Source organism: Dacryopinax primogenitus (assembly GCF_000292625.1).
Source record: "Dacryopinax primogenitus strain DJM-731 SS1 chromosome Unknown DACRYscaffold_18, whole genome shotgun sequence".
Lineage (NCBI taxonomy): Eukaryota > Fungi > Basidiomycota > Dacrymycetes > Dacrymycetales > Dacrymycetaceae > Dacryopinax > Dacryopinax primogenitus.
In genome coordinates this window covers 459,675-481,752 of record NW_024467215.1, presented here as the reverse complement: position 1 = coordinate 481,752, position 22,078 = coordinate 459,675, and the positions used below count along the sequence as shown (strand labels likewise).

The window sequence follows — 22,078 nt, the reverse complement described above, 5'->3', positions numbered from 1 at the left end:
GCACATCCTCGAGAGATAGTAACAGTGCACGATACAGGGTGAGCCCTGTTAGTCCCACTATGTATAGTGGGGGCTTCGTACATCAGGAGGAGAGGATCAAGGACCCAGAAAGTAGGGCCCTGACCGAGATTGCATTCATGTAAGGCATTTGTGCTATCACGCTCTGCCTTAGTTTGGCAAATATTGACTCCATGAGCTGTTTCATAACCATTCACCGTCTGATGGAAACGATGCCGTATCGCCTATATTGTCAACCCGCAAAATGGCTGTGCATTGTCAAACATCGCCACCTATGCTCCCGTGGCGTTATTGTCCAAATAGTATCTGTGACAATTCACCCGTCCGTCCATCCGATCATTATTTTCATGCTCAGTCCAACCCGCTTGTGCACCGGCCCGTTCACCCTGGAGGTTTTGCGAGAACAAGCCGGCCATGAGGGGGCCGGTTAGTTGGCCCCTTCGAGGCATGGTGCGGATGTTCCGGTGAATATTCTGATCAACAGGCACGTGAACAATGACCTTTTCGTCTTGTTTTTCGCATGGTACTTCGCTTTTCAGCAATGCAGTTATGATGTGAAACGGTTGGACAGTGTTTCACATACTCGATCAGTGCCCAACTTGATCAAGAAGGTTGAGGTGGCGCGTTGATGACCGTCATCAATGCGATCAGTGAATGTCATCTCGGTCATGGCGTCCCAGTATATTAATCGTCTTGCTGAGCCGCCAGTCTCTCTTCCGCCCCTCAGAGACTGTCGAACACACTTACTGCGCACCCAGTCTTGTTCGTGAAGATGCTCGGCCTCGACGCTGCGACGATTGCGGGACTCTTTACCACATGCCTCCTCTATGGTTGTTGTCTTATTCGAGGCCTTTTGCGTTTCTGACGCCTTGACCTAGGCGTCTATCTAACTTTATTCGTTGGTTCATTGTACATCTTATTCTATCGACGTTCCGTGGGACAACAGAACCGAGTATTATTGGCTGCATCCATCATCCTATTCATCATCATCACGTTCATGTTGGGCTTAACGCTGTCCAACGTCCTTGATGCGTTCGTTTACTTAGGCCAAGCCGATCCGATAGCATTTTTGGAGGTGCCCTTCTACTGGAAAAGCTTAACCCTTCAAATACTTGGGCTGTTTATCTGTCTGTTTGCAGATGCCATACTGGTACGCAGAAGTCAGCAGGGACAAAAAATGGTTTCTCATCTCTGGTATCGGTAGATCTATCGAGGCTGGTTGATATGGGGCCAGAGCTGGACAGCCATCGCCTTACCTGTTGTCATGTTTATGACCAGTATTGGTGAGGAAGACATCCTAGGATCTTGTTTGGTGCTCAATCGATCTTCAGCCGTGTTCATATTCATTGTGGTCGAACTGACCCGAACTGCAACGTACTTGCCATCTGACGCACTCAAGTTATATCACGGCCTCGACGCTTTCATCGTTCTCACTATGGTGCAGAATGTTACTGTCACCAGTATGATCGCCTACAGGCTATGGCGAATGGATGCAGCAACTGCCACCTATCGGAGTTTCACAGGCTTACTCCCTATTGTGTGGATCATGGTAGAATCCGGACTCCTATACACGGCGACTCTTCTGGTATTTTTGGTTGTCAACTTTGTCGCCCCTTGGGTATCAGTCATCATGTCTGCAATTGTACGCATCCAATTCCGCCTCCCCTCACATGCAAAATCTCACTATTGCTCACTGCAGTTGTGTGGGACAATTGTGCATGATCACCACTTACTTCGACTGTTACTGACCAACTGCAGGGCATCACGTTCTCATCCATCATTGTCCGTTGCGGTATCTCATCGTGGAAACGATCAATTCGTTCGGATGACGAATCCCACAACATGCAGCCTATCCCTATTAACATCAGTCGACGGACCGAGGTGGATGTCATGAAAGAAGCAAATGTTAGCATGGGTACCCGTACGGCGTCAACGGACAGTCTCCCAAAGCGAGACCCGGCCTCAAAGGATAGTAAATTCGGTCAATATTCCGTTTAGCCCCGAATCTTGACGTCCTTGTGTACGAAAGCCGTGGCTAGTGGTTGATCGAGAATGTTACATTCCCTTCGTTTTTTTTGGGGGGGGTCTCAAATGATCGCATGGGTTACAACGGGCCAGAGTACCAAAGCCTAGTCATTTCACACTGTCCTGCACGAGTGCCGATGAGATCAGACACCTAACGGAGTTGTCCCTCCCTCTTATTCTATTACTCTCTTGGGCTGGCCATCCAAGAAGGCGAGGATGTTTTCAACGGTATCCCGGAAGAAGACCTGTTCATCATGAAAGATGTACGTCATTGTGCCAGCAAATAACTCACAGCATAGTTGCTATCTGCAACGTAACCCATGTGAGGGGAAAGTACGACGTTGTCCAGCTTTCGAACAGGATGCTCGAGGGGGAGAGGTTCTTCGTCGTACACATCGAGGGCAGCTCCAGCTATTTTCTTTTGTTCCAGAGCTTCAAGCAATGCAGCTTCATTCACCAGAGGGCCCCGTGAAGTGTTGACAAGTAGCGCACTTGGTTTCATGTGTGAAAATGATTCCCGGTTGATGAGGTTGCGCGTGGAAGGTGACAAGACCATATGAATCGAGATAATGTCCGACTGCTCCAACAGTTCATTCAGAGAAGGGACATAAGTCACAGGCACAGGTAACGCTGCCACTCGTTTTGGGGTCAAATTAGGGCTCCAGGCACTGATTTTCATGCCAAAGAGATTCGCGATCTGGACAGGCGGGCATGTCAGGCTTTGCGACAATGCACTCTTTTGGTAACTGCGTACCTCAGCTACTTTTGTGCCCAGTTTACCCACACCAATGAGACCAAGCGTCCTTCCGAATAATCCTAGTGGAAGGGAACCTGTCTGCCATGGAACGCCTCCATTGGCGACATGGAAGTGATCGCGGGGTATGTTGCGAGCAGCAGCAAGAAGCAGGGCCCATGTGTGTTCCACTGTTGAATTGCCGTAGCTCTGAGTGCCGCAAACCATTATATTGTTCGCTTTGCACGCTGCCAGGTCAAATGCTTGCTTCATGTGTCAGCCTTGACTATGACCAAACACACGACAGCATACCAGCGTTCCTTGCGGCGGTTGTAATTAACAGCTTTAGGTTGGGGAGATTGTTGAGTATTTCAGCCGGAAACTTGGTCCTTTCCCTCATGGCACATATCACGTTGTACGGTTTGAGGCGTTCGATGAGCTTTTCAGGTTGGTTCGTTGGGATGGTGTTATCAAAAACATCGATCTGAGCCTGAGCTTTCAAAGGGGACCAATCCGCTGACTGGAGCGCGACATGTTGGTAGTCGTCTAGGACTGCAACTCGGATTGGAGAGTCCATACTGCGGTGGACGTGTTGATTTGGATAGATGAGGAGCCAAGAAGAACTAAACGCTCGCAGCATTTTAACTCCAAGAGAAGTCCATGTATTTGGCTGTATGGAGACACGGCCGATCAGGGCCGACGCCCACAAAACGCGGCCCGGTATCTTTCCGGCGCTCCGCTTGAGAGCAAGGGCATTCATCTGTTCTTCATGTCTGTATGTCTCCACTCCTATTTCCACCCATCACACGATCGCAAGTTCTGGCGTGTCAAGTTTCTTCCTGGTATCCAATATTCGCTTCCATCACCATCAAAACCATCATTATCCGACCGCTGAGTTCCGGGTTTCGTGATTATCTTCTTGCGGATGGCGTTTATATACCGACGGGCGCAGAGGATAGGTACGAGATCCATGGTGGATGTCTGTGGTACACCTGCTGAGCTGACACGTTTTCTCAGAACATATCTATCAAATGAGGAGTCAGACGAGGATGACGAAGGTCCATCTTACACTTTCCCCGAACTCGATGCCCAGATTCGTCAAGCCATTGCCTTGTTTGGTGCAGTGTTCCCCAAGCTAAATTGGAGCTCTCCCAAAGTTAGCTCCTTTCTGGCTTCCAATGGCTGCATGCATTCACAGCAGTATGTAGGACGCAGCATGGATGCTCCCCAGATCCTCACCTCTAAAGTGTACCTCGCCAGCCGATGTGTATCTGCTCCTGAAGTCATCTGACTTCGTTAATTTTGACCTCGATCCTGTCATCGTGTTTGAGGGTTGCGAAGCTGACCAAGAAGGGAAATCAATGAATTATGAGCTTGAATTATCGCTGCGAAAATGGTACACCTTTGATACAAGTCGAGAATTCCGTTGTTTCGTTCGAGATAATGTTCTACTGGGTGCGTTAGTTATCTGACCCGTTTCGCTGATGCGCCATGATCTTTTATTCATTGTAATCATGCAGGTATATCACAACGGGATCCAAATTACTATAACTTCCTCAACAGTTCCGAAATACAAGTGACCGTCCGTAACACAATTGAGCGCTTATGGCGAGAAAATTTAATGATGAAATGCCCAGTTGGATCGCACTGTGAGCCCCAACTTTTTGCCACCCTGACGCTCGATAAACGATGCTTCTTCAGATGTGTTCGACGTACTTCTTACACGCGATTTTCGTCGGGCACACTTGATCGACATCAATCCCTTTGCGCGTCGCACCGATCCGCTGCTCTTCACATACCAAGAGCTTCTTGATCTTGCCATGGGTGCATCATATCCGCCAAAAATTGCCGTCGTCAATTCACAAGGCCACGCAGAGGCTACCCGAAACGCCCCAGCATACCAACACAACATGTTACCTTTTGAAGCGCTACACTTTTCTGCTGGGCGAACACCGGAGAATTTCAGTGACGCACTTGCTGCAGAGATTATTGCAAGCCAGAAAGAGCACGACGGACGATTACTCTAGACCAAATCAGATAAAAAGGGGAGTACGGGGGTTGTTCAATAGATTGCAAAAGAGCTATCTGATCTCGAAAAATTGTCTAAGCGTGGATGCCAGGACATCCGGAAGGGATTGAACATCTCTGAGAACGATGTAATATGTGAATGGGAACGTGTCCATATATCTGGTCATTTTGATTTCCATGCGTCCATCAACTTCCATGTAAGCGCCCTGCATCATGGACATAATTGAGTTTTCGTTGAGCTGCAGCTTCTGCCCGTGCAAGGAATCAAGCACAATGAAGACAATGACGATCTTTTCTTCTTCTGCTCTCCGAACCAGCGATCGCAAGCGCTCATGGCCTTGGCATACGCCATCGGATATGATGATCTCGAGTTGCCACAAATCGTTGGCAATGACCGATTGTTGCGTTGAGCGTACACGAGCTTTGCAGAGCATTGCAATGCTCTCCTCCAACAGATTATGCACATTGGTGCCAGTCTGCAAGAAGCCGAAGCGAGACAGCATGTATTCCCCAACGTGTTCTGTCACGGGCCCTTGTTCAAATCCGTGAACGATTTCTACATCTTCCCCGAAACGAATGACCCCAACATCGCCCACTTCCAGTTTCCCCAAAGCAGTTGTCACCAAGGCAAGAGTGTGAAACGCGAGAGATATCGATTTAGATTCGGCCATCGAGCGGGAATCATCCAGCGCAATCAACACCTGATATTCTCTTCGGCTGGGTTTGGTGCGTCGTAGCCATATTTTGTCTTTGGTGAAGTCACTCGCGATGTATGGGATGATCCTCTTCATGTTCAAACGCTTGCCGGTTTTATAATCGCCCTGAAGCCGAGTGGCACGCGTGGGCTCGAGAATAAGTCGGAGCTGCTCACACAAAGAGAATGCCAGATCATGTGTTGCATCAACGTATGTTGGCCAGTGTCCTGAGAAGACGGCTCCTTCGTTCAGCTGGCCTTTGAAAGTGGGGATAACCTGGTCACCAGGAGCAGACCGAAGTGGTGCAGGGTCAATATCCGGTTCGTTCTCACACTCATTGTCGCTGATGCCCTGATCCTGGGCTGGCCAAAGTTCGCGTCCGCCGTCGACCAACATCTCATCAGGATCCACGTGCATCAGAGGCTCGGCGTGTTCTGTTACATCTTGCGAGTGGATATCAATCTCGATATCATCCTCCAGGTTCAGTTGCTCGAAAGGAATGCCCTCGTCCTGACGTCGTGATCCAAGCGCTTGTTGGTCTGATACCCTCTCATCCTTCTCGTGCGCCCATTCAAGCGGACCGGAGCTAGATATATCCTGGAATTCGGCTCGCTGAATTGGGGTTTGAAATTCCCTGTACGTGCGAAGTGCTGGCTGGCTTGTGTCACCAGTTTGACGCTCGTCGTTGCTCGTCTGATCCGCTCCGGAAGGCTTGCCGTCTTCTTCAGCTCCATATGACTGCGGGACTGAATCTTTCTGAGCCGGCCGCTGATTGTTGCAGCCTTCTTGCGGGACGGATAAAGATGCGGAGGAAACAGCGTGAGCCTCTGCGCCATCCTCCAGCTCTACTTGTTCTCCGCGAGATGTAGCAGGTCCTACATGCATATCGGTGTTTGCCGAATCTAGGCTATCTTCGGAGGTACCGGGAAATCCTGTCTGAGCTCCTGCTCCCTTCCCGTGATCTGCTTCACCTGCAGTACCTATTTCTGGAACTTGCGCAGAGTGATCCTCAGAAACCGCGTCCTCGGAACCACCCTTATCGAATGGCATGTCCTCGATTTGGGATATTGACAGATGGGTTCCATCGGACTCACTTCGTGCATCATCGGCGGCTACGTCTTCATCGGCAACGCCAGTCTCGGTCACAGATGCCTGATCTTGCTCTAGATTCAGCTCCTCAGGAAGGTCGAGAGCATCTCCCAAAGGTATGTCATTGTGGTCTAATGACCCATTCATTCCGTCTTCGTTATTGGCAGCATCATCGTAGTCCTGTTGCTGGAGATCTGGCATAGTAGTACCGTCGTCCGGTGACAGACTAGGCTGCCTATCGTGATTGTCCCGATCATCTGGCTCACGCTGAGCGCCAATGTTATCATTGGGGGCCGAATGATTGGGGGCTTTCCGAGGAAGTTGATCATCATCGGCTTTGGTTTGCGTGTTCTTATCACCCCAGATCTTCTCATCCAAAACGGAAGGATCCATCCGATCCAAACCACCAACAGTCTCATCAAGGTCCGAATCAGGTCGTTCAGAATCTGAATCGTTATCCTCACCCTCAGAAGACATCATCACATCATTGAGGGCGCCCTCAAAATCTTGTTCCATCTCGAAGGCATCGCTCTCGTGTGCTTGTTCCTCGCCCTGTTCAGCAGTGCCATGCACAGGAGTATTCCTTTGAGTTCCTTCTACTTGACTTTCATCTTCAACCTCGGCAGACGCATCTTCAGCACCAGTTCCCTCTCCGATCCCCGTTCCCTCAGGTTCCGCTCTCGAATTGGCTGTTGCTTCATGAGCTGGGTCTTCCTGGGGTCCGCAAAAGCCCTTTAAAGCAATAGATCTGATCACATTATGTAGCACATATGCAAGCTTGAAAGTAGCCTTGTTATGTCGAGCGGCCTCCCATATGGCCAGGGATGTCATCTGCAAATATTCCTCCAGAAAGGGCATTGCTTGTCTCAATGGGTCGAGGGTTGAATCCAAGTGCCCTGTTACTGAGAGCAGCGAGAATAAGGTCTGCTGAATCTTCGCCAGCTGGAACAAGTCAACGATGTGCTTGAGGTTCTGGAATATCGTCTGGACACCGCCAGAAGCATCACCACGTGGCTCATCAGCATGTTGCGCTAGTTGCTGGGCGGTGAGGAGTACATCTGCAATTATCTCACTGCTCAGAGCTTGCGATGTGGTCGCCTCAGACTGAACAGATGCGGTCTGGCTTTCGATATCGTGAAGTGCGCAAAGAGAAGCGCTCAGCCACTGCTCAGCTGGCTCAATCATGGTTGCGTATTCGGGGTATTCCTTCCACATCCTCTTGAGGAGGGTACATGTCTCGAGCATCGCTACCCGAGCCGCTTCACAGTCAGAGATCTCATCTGCCACGTGTCTCAGAATTTTTTATGCTCTAAGCCTAAGAAATGACACTTACCACTGAGCAAAATCGCAGGTACTGTCCTTATCATGGCCTTAGAAATCGAAGTGAGACGCTGCACCAGAAGTTCATGGGCTTCAGCAAGCGCAAGAACCCGATGCTGTACAACAGGTTCTCCCGTCCGCGGGAGGCAAACCCTGTTCAGGAGGTGCATGCCTTTCAGGATTTCTCGCAGCACCGAAAGTACATCGTCTGCCACAGTAGACAGAGAACGGACGTAGTGTTCCGCCGGTTTTCCACACCTTATGTACGCCTTTGAATGAGATGAGATGGTTGTGGTTAAGCGGGAGAGGACCCTCTGTATATTACGATGCGTGTGATACGTTTGTGCCAGTCTGCCTGATTGTCAGCGTTGATGTAGAAAAGGCCATTGAAAGGGACTTACAGACGTCGTCCTTTCAGTCCCTGATCAAACGTAGATTCGGCAAAGCCTATTGCGCGTTCCAGATCTCGAGTAGATATGTCTTTGTGATGCTTGCTCAATACGTTGCGCAACAGTGGAATCATTCCGCACAATCTATAGAAGTATGTGTCGGTCTTCCGGAGCAACTCCACCGTGGGATCGCATGACTCTTCTGAGCCGACAACATCACAGTATGCTAGAAGGTGATGCCTTTGTTTCTGGATTTCGAGCACTCTGGTGGACAAGCGTGATGAGAGCCCCAATGATTTCAGGGCCTTTAATGCGTCATAACACGCTTTGCGTTTTCGAGCAACTAGAGCCTTCTTCGTCGCTTCGCCGACGGCAGTGGAGGTCTCCGCCACGAACTCCTCCATAGTGCCGATCAGCGTGGAGCTTAGCTGCTCAACATGTGTTGATGAGTGTTGGCTGATGAAGTTGCTCAGACATGATGACCTCAACGTTCGCAGACGTGCGATCAATGTAGATAACTGAAGAATCGAGGTCCCGCCCATCGTCAGAGCACCATTTGGTATGTACAGCTGAGGTTCTGAGTGCTTGCTGAGCACCCTTGGTTCCTCTTCGGAGATTTCCCCGGAGTTTTTGTGGTTTTGATCGAATATAGACATCATTGAAGTCACTGGCTGTCGCAATATTTTTCTGAACTTCCGAACAGTTTGATAGAGATGTCGATGCGTTTTCTTGGCACTTTGCTTGAGAGCGTCCACATTCACATCCTTCCAACTTGCCAACTGAACAAAGTTGCGGATATCATCTTCTAAAGGCTTCCTCTCCTTCAGCATGGACTCCTGAACAGTATTGCGAAACTGCTCGTAGTATACTGCAAGAGACCCCACGAGAACAGCTGCTTCGGTATATCGGAACTGCGTGTGGGCAATGCGCTTGAGGTAGACGCCAAACGAAGCAATGAGATCCAGTCGTGCCTCGAACTGTCCTGCGGGACTGTTTGTAAGAAAATCGTCCAAGAGAGAGCACAGCTCCTTTAGATCCACTTGACCATTGAAACCAGTAGAGGGCCTGGTCACAGCTCCATAAATCAGGAACCACCATTGTGACGTTTCCCGGGAGAATAACCGCTCTTCAGAATCAAGAAGCGTCGCCCAGCACGCTAATTCCATTCTTCTCCATTCAACGATCAACGAAACAAGCCTTTTCTGGAAAGCTAATAAGGAGTTTTCGCGATTGGCAAACTCCTCCCATGCACCGATATGATGGACGAGGCTTTCGAGACTCGGCAATATCCGAGCCAGAGAAGATTCTAATGACTGAGCGAGCACTGTTCTGCAGCGAGGCTGAATCTCGCGGAGCAGCGCTTGTTCTGGCCATAGGGGCAAAAGGTGAACCAGCCTTGCATCGAGCTCCGACAGTATTAGGAAAACCTTCTCCAGCTCGGGTATATTCTTGCCCCAGTAGAAATCGCTGTTTCTTGAATGTACATGCTCGTCATACGACAGGCTCGACAACGCGTCGTTCAGATAGTTGAGCCTGAACAGTTGGCTCCCTGCATCCAGGGCATCGGGAAGCTGACAAAAATCGATACCAGCCAGCTGCTCTGAATGAATCTCGGCCACAAGAGTTTTGACAACATCCACAGCCATGGTGGAGGCATGTTTCGAGCTGGCAAAAAGAATTTGGTGGATCGTCCATATTCGAAGACTGGTATTCGTTCCCCAGCCTGACGCGTGAAAATGTGAGGTGGAGCCAGCTTCTGGTTTCAGGAAAACATCCACTTCGAAGTCAGGAAAGAGCAAGTGGAGTTCCCTTTCCATTGTTTGCTCCTCTGATTCATCGTGGTTGATTTCATTTTCTGATCGATAACGGTACAAACTTTGTTTGTTCAAACGTTCGGCTTCGTTTTTGTCTTGTTGGTCTGACCAACGGGAGTAGAGCAGTTCATATAACGGCTCGATGAGATCGATGTCTGGTTGTAATAGTGGATGGAGATAGCTCCTCGTGGCCATGAGGCATATAGTCAAGAGGATGTCGTTTGTCACGAGCAAGTTGGGTGGAACATGAGGAATACGACGGGATCCATCGCAGACCCGAGATATTGTTGCTGCTGCAGGGAATTGGGTCAATAAAAGGGGAGTCGTCACCGGGGCCGTCCCCGTCTTTGTCTCCTCCAGCGTTGCAACCCGTGAGGCAAGCTTGATGCCGACTTGCAGCGAACGCATGCACAAAATGGCCCCAAACACAAGATCGAATAGGGGTGCATACACCTCGCGAATTCTTTGCACAAACGCATCGATTGAATGATCGATCACCTCTGCCATGCGCAATGTTTGAGGTCCCGCAGCTTCTTCTGTCAAGTCGTGGAGGAGTCGATCTACCCGTGTTGTATCTAGAACTTGCTGCATGAACTGCTCGATCTCGCCGAAAAAGGCGTTGATAATGTTTGGATCGGAGGAGCGAGTGATAGGTGGAGGATCGATTGCTGCGAGGTCCTGTTCTGTCTTGCTTAGTCTTTGCATGAGACTATCGATCCGCGAATTGGTGCCATGTCCATTAGCAAACCATTCGCTCCGTCGGTGGAGTCCCAACTGTGCTCTTAGTGTTTTCATACGTTCCTCCAGGAATTCCATTTGGGAGGTGATATTGACCAGAGGGTCGGTGGGTTTATCTGGCAAATACAACTCTCGTAATCCCCGGGAAAGGGCGACCCAAGCCTTCGCTAAGTGAAGGAGATTCGCTGAGTCTGAGCTTGGCAGTCGGAAAAGTGGCGAAATTGCCGGCTGAATGAAGGATGCAAGGACATTGAAGAGCTTGCCATTGCCGGTCTGCTGGAGAGCATCGAGCCATGCTTTGCCGCGGCTCTCAAGAGACCCTCCCAGAGAGGAAAACCGAAGAGCATCAAGGAGGTCACGATGCTGTGGAGACGCAACTCCACCACACAACTATCGCCCGACGGGAGTAAGCGATGTTTTACGGAAAGTTACATAAATATTTCACTCACAAACTGAATGAAGGCCACGATGACTTGTCGCATTTGATTTGAACGGCTCGGGGGATTTGAGAGGGTGACAAGTGCAACAGCTTTCACCCGCTTCTCTAATGCTGCCTTCACCTTCTTCAGGGATGCGATTGTGCATGGCTCTGCCCTGCTCCGAATGAGTTCATCGTAGTGTGCCCGACATATGCGACTCACGAAGCCTTGACCGTATTATGGAGTTCGATCGAGCTAAACACAAGAGCTGGGTTGAGATCGCGCTGATTATGAATGAGCTGATACACATCAAACTTGGGCATATGACATACTTGATGTTCGCGACCGGTCCAAAAGGCTTTCAATGAGTCGAGCCATTGGAATATCAGATGCGGTATATAGGAGAAGTTCGGTATTGTGTCTTCAAGCACTCTATCAGTAAAGGGCGGATCCATTTAGAACGGACGACGCACTGCGATGGTAACACGTGAAGACATTTGTCCACGTGAACAACTGCGAGATTGGGTCACTCCTACTGTTGAATGGGAAGTCTACATTTATAAGAGACGTGCCCTGTGTGTATTGTCATCTAGAAGGGATGCATATAAGAAGGAAAAAAAAATCACCTCAGAGTTAGGGAACAAGGCAACGTATTCCAGGGCAGAGAGGACGACAGTCCATGTGTCACAGACTTCGTAGCGGTCGCTACCAGGCACCTATGTACAATTTTCCATTAGCAGCAGTATGGGATGACAGTGAGCTTACTAACATCTTCCTCCTGCCTCAATGAATTTGTGTCATCTACCTGTTTGTACCCGAAGACGTCGTGACTATTTGGGCGTCCAAGACTCATTTCCCGCGGACCATCCCGCATAGAAGACACTTCGGCTCCCTCAGCTCGGCGATCTGCACTTGATACATCTGAATGGAGGAAAGGAGAGCACTCAATGCCATAACTGAAGCCTGTTCGCGCAAATCCATTCCACAAGCTAAACCACAGTGCGAACATCCCAGTACCCCTGTGCAACCGAACGCTGTTCTCCACAAAAAGCAGAGTCCTCGACGTATTAGCAAAGGCTGGGTTCGACATGAGTGCATTGTGCCTCAACCATCCAGTGATAACGGCAATGACGGAATAATTTGCTGCTGTGTTTAATAATGCTATTTGCAGCGCGTGGATGAAATCCACCAAATCCAGGAGGAGCTGGGTGACTTCCTGGTCGAATGTCAGCATAGAATGTCAGTATAAGAAAGTAGGCAGATAGCTGGCAGCACCTTCGTATCGGAAAAGGATCGAATATCAGTTAAGCACAACCGCACAAAGGAAAGCACATCGTCAATGGCCGTCACTGACAGCTGGGCCGCACTCCGCATGAATAGCGCTCCTGGAGTGGTGCTAGACGATTGCAAGAGCTTAGTCACGACATGATTATCTTCCGTCTGGGAAGTCGTGGACACCATTAAAGGGACAATATCGGAGCAAAATGTCTCCCTTTCAAGTGCCAGAGTAGAAAGCAAGTCGTCGAAGATCGGATTTAGAGCAGGGTCAAATGGCTGCCAATACAGATCAGAGACAATCATGGACGAACACATCTCTTCACTTACCAGATTCGCGATGAAAGAGGAGGACAAAGACAATTTAGTAGCAAGCACAAGTCTGTCTCGACTCATGAAATCTTCAACGAAGGACGGATAAGGCACGAGGTCACGTGTGTTGCCGGGTTGCAACAGAACACACATGCGTCGGAAGAGAGAGTGAGAGTCGCGCCGTGTAGCTTGCCCCAAGTATACTACCCGAGCTCGAACTTCTCCAGAGATGCTGAGAGCATCGATGGGAAGGATTTGTCGGGCTAATTTGCTGTGGGTGATCGCAAGTGAATCGTACAGAAACAAAGTAGCTGGGAGCCGGCTTTCTCCATCAGCAGGGGCCAAAAGCAAGCCCAAACGCAATCTCTTCCCTTGTAGAACGAAGCTGAAATTTTCCTCTGTTGTAGGAAGCGTGGGCAGACATCGAACAACGTGTTGAATCCGAGAACGATCTCTTTCTTCGTCGAATGGCGAGCGAACGAATATCTCCACCCCACGGTTACGCATCGCCCGTGACAACTCCCCGTACTGCGGGTCAATAACCATGATGATACGAAATTCCGGATGAGGCTGTATCTCCTGGACACTTCCATCAACCAGCCCGCGCTCGTTGAGAAGGAGTTTGCCGTTGTTCTCCAGCACAGAATTGAGCCGGTCCAAAACTGCTGAGTTGCAAAGATTTGCATTGTCTATCATGAGCCAGTGCCCTTCACGCATGGCGCGGACTACGGGTCCATCGATCCACTTGAATCGGCCCTTATAATTCGTGGGTGTGGATTCTTGCTGTAGATCCTGAATAAGTTTCTCCACCACGGGATCTGCGCGGCGCTCAGAAAGCCATGAAACCATCTGGAAACAATGCGCAACGATCGTAGAGAACCTACGATCGGCGATGGGGCCTCCGTCGGACCTTAGGATCACTTGGAGTTCGTTGCACATGTCTTCTACGAAAAGACGATCATGGGGATGACTTACGACGTGCTCGCGAAGCAAGGCTTGAGTTCTTGAGCTGAGATCGAGACACTCCGCTTCGAGGGTCCATTGTTCATATCCACCGAGCAGGTCGCCGGCATCTGAAGCCGAATTTATACTGAGATCATGCAGCGGAACCCCGGATGCGCGTGCCAGTAAACGTATCAGGGTTGACTTTCCGGAATTGCGATCGCCTGTGAGAATGACCATCCAAGCTTGGCGAACAGCGGTTGCGACATGCTCGAGGACTTCCATCTGAGTGTCTAGGATAGCAAACATGTTGTCAGAAGAGCTGAAAGCCAGCCTTGGAAATACAACGTGGCCAAATTGAACATGGCGCTCTGTAGACTCAAACCAGCGACGTCCAGCTACGTGTTGCAATCCTTCCTTCCCAAATATGTCCGCAAATATGTCAGTCATACGCTCTACATCGCCGAGTGCTCTCAGTCGAGCGAGATAGATCAAGCGGAAAGAACGCCGGCAAGCTATGTCCAAAGATCCAGAGGGCAGACTGTGTTGGTATAGCCCCAGCCATCGAAGCAAGTCGCGAAGATTGAAGTCCCATGGCGCGCCCTGGCTGCTGAAACTCCCGTTTGCGATCTCTTGAGATACGATTCGATTGAAACGTATCAATCGCTCTAAGTGGTCAACTGACACCTCGGGGTAAAGATGATGGCAAATAGCATGATAATCGGAATCGGTTAGCTCTGATATATAAACTTGAGTGAATCGATTGAGGAATGATTTTGGAAGACCTTTGCGATCACCGCCTTGTTGGAGAGGATTCTGAGCAGCAAATACCCGGAAATCAGGGTGACAATGAAACGTCCTTCCGAGCTCTGGAATGTAAGCCTGTCCACGATAATCCAGCACGGCATTAAGTCCTTCAAGCACAGGTTGCGGGGCCAGGTTCATTTCATCCAGTAGTACCCACTCGCCAAGCTCCATAGCTCGAAGAAACGAGGCACTCTTCCAGCCGAATTCCCCAGAATGACCTCCCTCAATTGGAAGATCCGAACCAAACAAATCGGTAAGCTCTGTTTGGTCGGAAAGATTGATGCGACAGAGACTGCGGCCAGCTGCCATGGCTAGCGCGATTATCAGACTCGTCTTGCCAACACCGGGACTGCCTTCGAGAAGGATCGGCTTGGGCAGCTGTGCTGCTCTGAGGAGTCGCATCGCATTCTCCTGCGTTGTGGGAGCGACGAAGCTGAAGGCCGTTGAAGAGGACAGCAACGGTCCTTTTAACAATCCAAAACACCCGATCCGAAATTCTCGGAAATCGTCGTTCAAAACAGGTGTGAAGGTTGCTAAGTCACTCGGGCGCAGTGGCACTAGTTCCTGCAGCTTGTCCATTGTGGTGGCAATGGATGCATACGGCTTGGGGCCTTGATTTCGGGCACCCTCGGAGAAACCCAGCGCATCTACAAACGTCATGCGAGCTGCGTGATGCTGTGTGCTCGTGAGCGGCCGGCCACATGCAAGGAGGGAAACACCTACAAACAAAGCTGCCAATGATAGCCGAGTGTCTCTCTCTAGGGTGAGCTTGTTCATAAACTGGATCCACGCCTTTGAAATCATCGGCTTAGCAGCAGGAAAACAGAGACAAGCTTCAACATACCAAAATGTCTCTCAACCCGAACCTGTGCTTCACATCAAATGACCTCTCAATCCACTCCCAAAAGCTCAACAGTGCATCTGTATAGACATCGAGCTCGGAACTCGCCCAGCTGCGAGCAATAATGAGACGACGATCAAGGTGATTGTCTAGATTGGGCACATAGATCTCGGTAAATCGATTACGAAGGGCGGGAGAGAGTTCTTTCTTCCCATAGTCCCCCCCAGGGTTCATGGTTGCCAGAAATTGGAAATCCACGTGGGCTTGAACAGTCAAATTTTCGATGTCCCCGCCACCCATTTCTGCTAGAACCAATGTTCGAGAAGGTTCCAACACACTGTTCAAGCGCTCAAGAACAGAATCATCGGCCAAAGATATCTCATCAAGTAAGAAAAAGCCTCCACGTCGCATGGCCTCAAGCAATGGACCATCTTTCCACTCTACCCAAGAGTCGAAATACAGTAGCTCCTGGGTGATTTGCGAAAGCATGGAAGCAACTCCGGAAGGCAGATCAGATTGACGCTGCATAGATTGGATGGTCTCTCGAAGATTCTCCGAGTTTAGAGAACCATATTGGGACGCACTGTATCCAGCTTCCTCCATCTGGACTCTGAGTTCAGTCATCATTCGGTCACGTCGGAGTGTTTTGTCTCGTATGGGTCGGAGGCCACCTATCAGGTCGCTTGTCTCCGTGTTCAAATGACAATTGACCGTATAAAGAGGTCTGCCAAAAACAGAAGCCAGTAGATCACAGACGGTTGTCTTCCCGGTCCCTGTTTCACCGACCAAAAGGACAGGCTCACTGTGACGAACAGCTTCACTCAGAAGAGTCCAAAGCCTCTGCGTAGCTGATGTCAGAACCAGTCGTTGGGTGACGAAGGGTGTACTTGAAGGAGGTCCGTAGAGCAAGGAGGGCACTATTGTCACTCTAAGCACCTCTTCCAAGACTTGTTTCACGACATCCTTGTCGTCTGCGTGTCTTGTTCGCTCCGCCAACAACATGAAGCCATGCTCCGCCAGCTCCTGCACGCTGGAAGCACCACGATCGGCCCAACGGAAGAGATCTCGCAGAGTTGCAAAACTCTGTTTTGTTTCAAAGATTCGGCTGGCCTGACGACGTCGCTGAAGCTCTTTGAACACAGAAACGATACGCTGGGCGTAGGAGGGGGGGATCTTGCTCCTTTGGCACAAGATGATTTCCAGTTCTTCTTCCGGTACATCATCGAAGTGCATTTCAACGAATCGATTGCGAAAAGCCCGAGAAAGGGGCTTGCGGCCTGCGTATAAGCCTGGTGGGTTTTGGGTGGCAAACAAAACGAAATGCGGATGAGGATGTACGACTTCGCCTGTTTCAGGAATAATCAGTTCTCGATTATCGTCCAGCAGTCGATTCAGTGCCTCTAATACGTCACTAGGGGCCAGATTCAGTTCATCCAAAACGATCCAGTCGCCTTGGCGCAAGGCACGGATCAAGAGTCCATCCTTGTAAATGAGCTTCCCGGAGGAAGCGTCCGAAACATAACTGCCCAGGTACTCCTGAATGTCGGTATGTTCATGATTGTTGATCCGAACAAATCTATGGCCTGTTCTCCGGGCTAGATATTCTATGGAGCTCGTCTTTCCGCTCGATGTTGGTCCTTGTATCAGAACAGGCAGCCCCTTTGCGCTCACAATTCGCGCCAGGTCCCCAAGTTTCGCCCGAACAGAAGGGGTTAGAATATAACCTCCGTCGATCTCAGGAATCGGGACAGGTCCCTTCTCTACATAGAAGGGCAGAAATTCATCTGTATAGGATGGTCCAGGTATGGTTGGAACTTGGCGCAGAAGTGACTTCGGATTTTTCAGCCTTCCCAGTAAACTGTCTTCCATTGCTTGGCGAACTACCCTGGAACTCGTTTGGTCAAGGCTCATTGCGAAGCACATCAGAAACCCCTCCCAAAGTGCGCGGCGCAAGCCGAAGATTTGATTTTGATCGGCAGCGTAAGTCATTGCTCGTGTAAGAGTCCTCATGTTATAATGTGGAGCCTGGTTGGTACCGTCAGCCAGGTTGCCATTTAATACCATATCTTTGATTTTGAGATATAGTTCAGCAACATCCAGGAGACATGATCGGTCACCCAGTGCGTGTCCGCCAAGATACTGCTCCACCACGGCAAGCAGCACACCCTTGTCAGTCTCTGGCGGTGGAACGAAGATCTCCGTGAAGTGCTTTCGAAGTCGGTGAGGTAGGTCTCTCTTGCCAACATCAGTGGCAGGATTCATACAGGCGAAGAGTCGGAAATCCACATGACGAGGAACTGGCTCCAGTTCGCCCTTCTCCGTGAGCGTGAGAGAGCCAGTTGGTCCCTCGAGGATGCTAAGAATGCTCTCGAGCACCTCGGGCGACGCTAAATTTATCTCGTCTAGAAGAATCCTGTAGACGGGAGCATCGTAGTTAGGACAACCCAATGTCAACCAGTATGCAAGACTGTTCTCACCATTCACCGCTCCTCAATGCTCTCACTAGTGGTCCTTCTACGAAGGAAAACACAAACCGGGCGTTCGGATCAAGATGTTGAATTTCAAACGCATTTACATCTGCCACAAACTCTGTCCATAGGCTTGCAGAATCGGATGCCTCTTGATCAAATATTTTGTCAACTCTTCGTCGCTTCTTTGGCTTTGAAGATTCCTGCCCTTGGTGCGAGCTGAAGACACTTACTAATCAGTTTCGGCAGGGAAGCGGTGACGAACATAGATACATACTCATTGTCACCTTCGGCCTCCTTCCGGCTGACTCGCTCAAGTGCAAGCCTGGCTGACTCTCGCCAGAGACTGCAAAGGCGCAGCCACCTACCTTGAAAAAAGGCCTTGCGCACGGAGTCAACAAAATCGGAATTTCGCTTTCGGCTGAATGTACTTGAAAAAATATCCATGTAGCGACCCTGCAGCGTAATAGCGGGCAAACGAGGATCAATTGGCTTTAGCCCGCCGACTATGTCCACCGTCTCCGTCTGTGTCGATAAATTCAGTGCGATCAAGGAGTGGCCGAACATAGAAGCAAGGTGTTGAACGACGGTGGTTTTGCCAGTTCCTGTCTCTCCGACCAACAAGACCGCCTCCATTGCAGACACTGCAACAGCCAGCTGTTCGAGCAGTCGCAGTGAATGTCGATGAAAAGCAAATGGTCGGTGGGACTTTAGGACAACATGACGATGAATCCGTTGAGTAGAAACTCGACCAATAACAAGGGCGGTTGAACCATCCAGTGCAGAAGACTGAAGCTCCGGAATACGCTGAGAAAGCACCCATTGAATGCGTTCGCTAGATAGGCCTAAACAAGCTGCAATCGTGTCGATAATTTCTCTGGGCTGTCCCTCTTGTAATGAATGTGACACGTGTCCAACGAAAATATCAAGTGCTTCCAAGAAAATTTCCTCCCGCGCTGCATGGCTGAGTGCGATTTTTTCATGGGAAACGGGTTTCCGACTAAGTTCAGCTTTGACGGTGGCGAGGCATGAAACACGGCGGCACAAGCGGTTGAGTGCTAACAGATCGATATCCTTGGCATCTCCTTGCAGGACAGAGATAGCTTCGCGAGCCGTGTTCCAAATGAGAATAATGAGAGGGATCAAGTCATCGTGCAAATTTGGAAAGCCTTCGTGTATGATGAGCGGAAGCTCATCAAGAGTTGGGACCGGAAGGGCTATTTCGGAGAAATGCTGATGACCCAAGAACCTTGGTGCCGAGAATGGCCGAGAATTACCGGCAGTGGGGATGATCGGGACAAAGGATGGTACGGAGCGTGTAGCAAAAACCATGAACTCATTGTCTGCGAACACTCGACCACGGCCCGGCACGTCCACAGATGGTTGGGATCCTATCCGGCGGCGAGAGCCCATACTCTCCAATAGTGGAAGAAGGGTGCTGAGGACATCCTGTGCTGCCCTGTCTATATCTTCTAATACCAGCCACTTGCCGAGCTTCATAGCACGGACAAGCGGTCCATCAACCCAATCAAATAATCCAGGGACAACTGATGAGGAGGTATAGGTGCCCAAAAGTGATTTGGCATCCAGAGAGGTGTCCGCCAAATGTATGGACACGATCTGAGAAGCGCTGCCGTGAACCATTTGTGCCAAATGTTGGAGCATGATTGTTTTACCCGCAGATGGCGATGAAGACAGGAGGCAGGGCAATTTCTGAGAATAGTGGAGAGCAAGATCTCGTAGACAGGGATAGGCAGACTTTGTCACGACGAAATTTGTTGCAATGGGCGAGATGACTGGCTCGAAAGGTGCAGCTTGTCGAAGGACCAACACGCCACATATTGACATTATGCTCCCTGCGAGGTCTGTATCGTTCAAAAGCCTTCCATGCTCGTGATCAGCCTGGTTCCATTTGTAGAAGCCGGGATCGTCCTGCAATGCTGCCCGTAATTCCAATATTCTCTTGCGTTCCGACACAGGAAGCAGCCATCCGTCTTGCACAGATAGATCCAGAGCGTTCATTCCACAACCACAGACATGACCTACATGCACTGTAGCGTCGCGGACAGCAAAGTCGCCTAAGCAGGTGGTCACAAGATCGTCCCGCTCAGACTCACTGAGCCCGCCGTGTAGGGCGAAACAAAGCACAGACAAGAGCCGGGTTCCTCGATCAGGATGGCTTTCCATCATGGACTTCAGAAGCTTTTGAGACAGTTGCAAGCAACGAGATAGCCCTGGATTGACCACAAGGAGCCGATAATAAGTGAGCAGCACGGCATGGCAACGCTCTACTGCTAGCGGCATCTCCATGTTTTCACCTGAGGTCAATACGACCTCAGCCGATGGCGCCGTATCTAGTAGACGGATGAGAATGCTGAAGAATGGGTAAGTTCAAATTTGCAGCACGGAAGCCAGGTCACGTACGGATAGAGCTCCTCGTGGACCTCAAGCAGGTAAGCTATGCAGAAGAGGCGGTCCAAGGTGAACGGATTGGCCGAGTTAAGCCATCGAGACGCCAGGTCAATCAATATGGGCCGAAATAGTCTTGCTACAAGCCATGTTAGTTCTGGCGTCGCGAGAGCGTCGGAGAGACAATGCAAGAGTGAGGTTGGATCAATGCGAACTGCAGAGAGGAGCTGCTCGATGACAACAAGCACTGTTGCACATTTCGGCCGAATGTCGTCCGTAATGTAGCACAAGAGTTCTCGAGCCTGTTTGATATAGTTGATGTTGAGAGGATCGATTGCTGCCATTACAAGGCTGAGGGTGCCGAACACCGTCTAGTAAAAGGTATGTTCGTTCGAGTTTGTTTTCCAATTTTTGTGCGTTCACTAGTGGCTATGCTTCATTAAAAGGCTCCGCATCTTCCAAGGGTCCATTTTTTTGGTGCTATTAGTACTTGTCATTAGACGTCTCACACCACCATCGTCACACCTTCAGAGAAGAGAAGCATACAACATGGTCAAGGTGTCCATCGAGAACGAACCCGAGCGGCAGCCTGGAGAAATGAATTCGCCCTATGCCAGTTCAGAAGCGTCCTCTTCAGTCAGTTCCCTCGTTTCCGATCTTCCCGCGGAGTCGGAAACTCTCACTGAACGCATCGCGGCACTTGTCGATATTGTGCCTCCCAGTACACGACGAGCAGTTGCCCAGCGTATTTATTCTGCTGCATCTTATGTTCGACGAGGGGGCAAGATTGCTGGCACTGTCGTTTGGGTCATCACGACATCGGCGCTGTTGATTGGTTTGCCTTTGGCTCTCAGTCTGGAGGATGAAGCGAAATTTGTCGCTCAAGAGCGGGAAGTTCTAGCTCAGCAACAGGGACAGCAGGTGTGTCTCTTCTGGGCAAATATGTCTTTATCATCTCACTAACCTGCAATAAGATGCTTGCGCCCGGCGTGTTCCCTTCCCAAACGGGATCCCAAATGCCGCCACAGAAGAGCCAAGGTGTCGTCCCCCCTGGTTTTTAGATCAAAATATAATCAGCTTCTTAGTTGCCCAGGCCTCGCAAAAGCGCACCCCTCCATGAAGTCACATGTACTGTTTTGCTTTATTGATTAGCCAAACCCGTGCTGTTCCAGGCCTATGATAACCATATTCACTACGATAAATTTCAGCACCTCTAGTAGAGAGAGCCTCCAAAACAATTATTAACTTAGAGCCCGTTCGGCAACCAGGTAGCATTATCTCTACCTCGATCTATATTCCCTATCTTGACGACAGGTAGAGATCAGCACTATCTGCGAGATTGACACGTTGTTGACGCGTTCGGTGGACTTGCACTATTTGGTCACATTTTTGGCTGACGAAGCCATTTTCAGGGTCTGGAGGAGCGATTGAGGCGAGAGATAGAGCTCTGAGCTCTAACTCAGATAGAGGGGGGTCTATCTCTGAAGTAGAGCGCATACCGAACGCGCCCCAACTCAACCTCGATCTCGAGTTGGAATCTGGCCGGGATTGCATCGGAATACCTGTTCTATCTCGTTACACGCACTCTAACCCTCTGTAAGGGTCCCCCTTACTCGTCTATTAGGCCCTACTTGTTTGTGGGCCTGGTCTACTTGGGGGGTGGCACGAGCAGAGCTCGCACGGCCGATCCCCCCCAAAGGGCACAATGTAGATCTCGAGTTTCACAAGTGTCATATAATGAAAAAATCTGACATTT

The 22,078-nt window shown here is 50.0% G+C and overlaps 5 protein-coding genes across 5 annotated transcripts; 3 read left to right on the top strand and 2 right to left on the bottom strand.

Moving 5' to 3' along the window:
* Positions 1–1,015: 1,015 nt before the first annotated feature.
* On the top strand, positions 1,016–2,016 carry DACRYDRAFT_110623 (uncharacterized protein; the record flags this gene model as incomplete). Its single annotated transcript, XM_040769091.1, has 5 exons — positions 1,016–1,168; positions 1,223–1,301; positions 1,350–1,660; positions 1,718–1,732; positions 1,777–2,016. The coding sequence occupies 5 exons, from the start codon at positions 1,016–1,018 to the stop codon at positions 2,014–2,016; spliced, it is 798 nt and encodes a 265-aa protein (XP_040625620.1).
* An 88-nt stretch (positions 2,017–2,104) lies between these two features.
* On the bottom strand, positions 2,105–3,394 carry DACRYDRAFT_70568 (D-isomer-specific 2-hydroxyacid dehydrogenase NAD-binding protein). The gene is made up of 4 exons (XM_040775924.1): positions 3,089–3,394; positions 2,798–3,039; positions 2,336–2,740; positions 2,105–2,288 (listed from the first exon to the last, which is right to left on the bottom strand). Exons 1-4 carry the CDS (start codon positions 3,351–3,353, stop codon positions 2,217–2,219), a joined length of 984 nt encoding a protein of 327 aa, XP_040625619.1. The 5' UTR covers positions 3,354–3,394; the 3' UTR covers positions 2,105–2,216.
* A 159-nt stretch (positions 3,395–3,553) lies between these two features.
* DACRYDRAFT_83255 (D123-domain-containing protein) lies at positions 3,554–4,805 on the top strand (the record flags this gene model as incomplete). Its single annotated transcript, XM_040776619.1, has 5 exons — positions 3,554–3,735; positions 3,794–3,932; positions 3,985–4,231; positions 4,297–4,425; positions 4,478–4,805. 5 exons carry the CDS (start codon positions 3,554–3,556, stop codon positions 4,801–4,803), a joined length of 1,023 nt encoding a protein of 340 aa, XP_040625618.1.
* A 20-nt stretch (positions 4,806–4,825) lies between these two features.
* Positions 4,826–20,666, bottom strand: DACRYDRAFT_118516 (P-loop containing nucleoside triphosphate hydrolase protein; the record flags this gene model as incomplete). The annotated part of the gene is made up of 16 exons (XM_040770591.1): positions 4,826–7,868; positions 7,922–8,259; positions 8,310–11,239; positions 11,299–11,443; positions 11,491–11,552; positions 11,601–11,689; positions 11,742–11,841; positions 11,895–11,984; positions 12,038–12,484; positions 12,544–12,822; positions 12,874–15,279; positions 15,328–15,396; positions 15,449–17,858; positions 17,923–18,132; positions 18,191–20,287; positions 20,338–20,666. The coding sequence occupies 16 exons, from the start codon at positions 20,664–20,666 to the stop codon at positions 4,858–4,860; spliced, it is 15,012 nt and encodes a 5,003-aa protein (XP_040625617.1). The 3' UTR covers positions 4,826–4,857.
* A 161-nt stretch (positions 20,667–20,827) lies between these two features.
* DACRYDRAFT_24298 (mitochondrial import translocase subunit Tom22) lies at positions 20,828–21,695 on the top strand. Its single transcript, XM_040773631.1, has 2 exons — positions 20,828–21,243; positions 21,297–21,695. The coding sequence occupies exons 1-2, from the start codon at positions 20,872–20,874 to the stop codon at positions 21,381–21,383; spliced, it is 459 nt and encodes a 152-aa protein (XP_040625616.1). The 5' UTR covers positions 20,828–20,871; the 3' UTR covers positions 21,384–21,695.
* Positions 21,696–22,078: the final 383 nt, after the last annotated feature.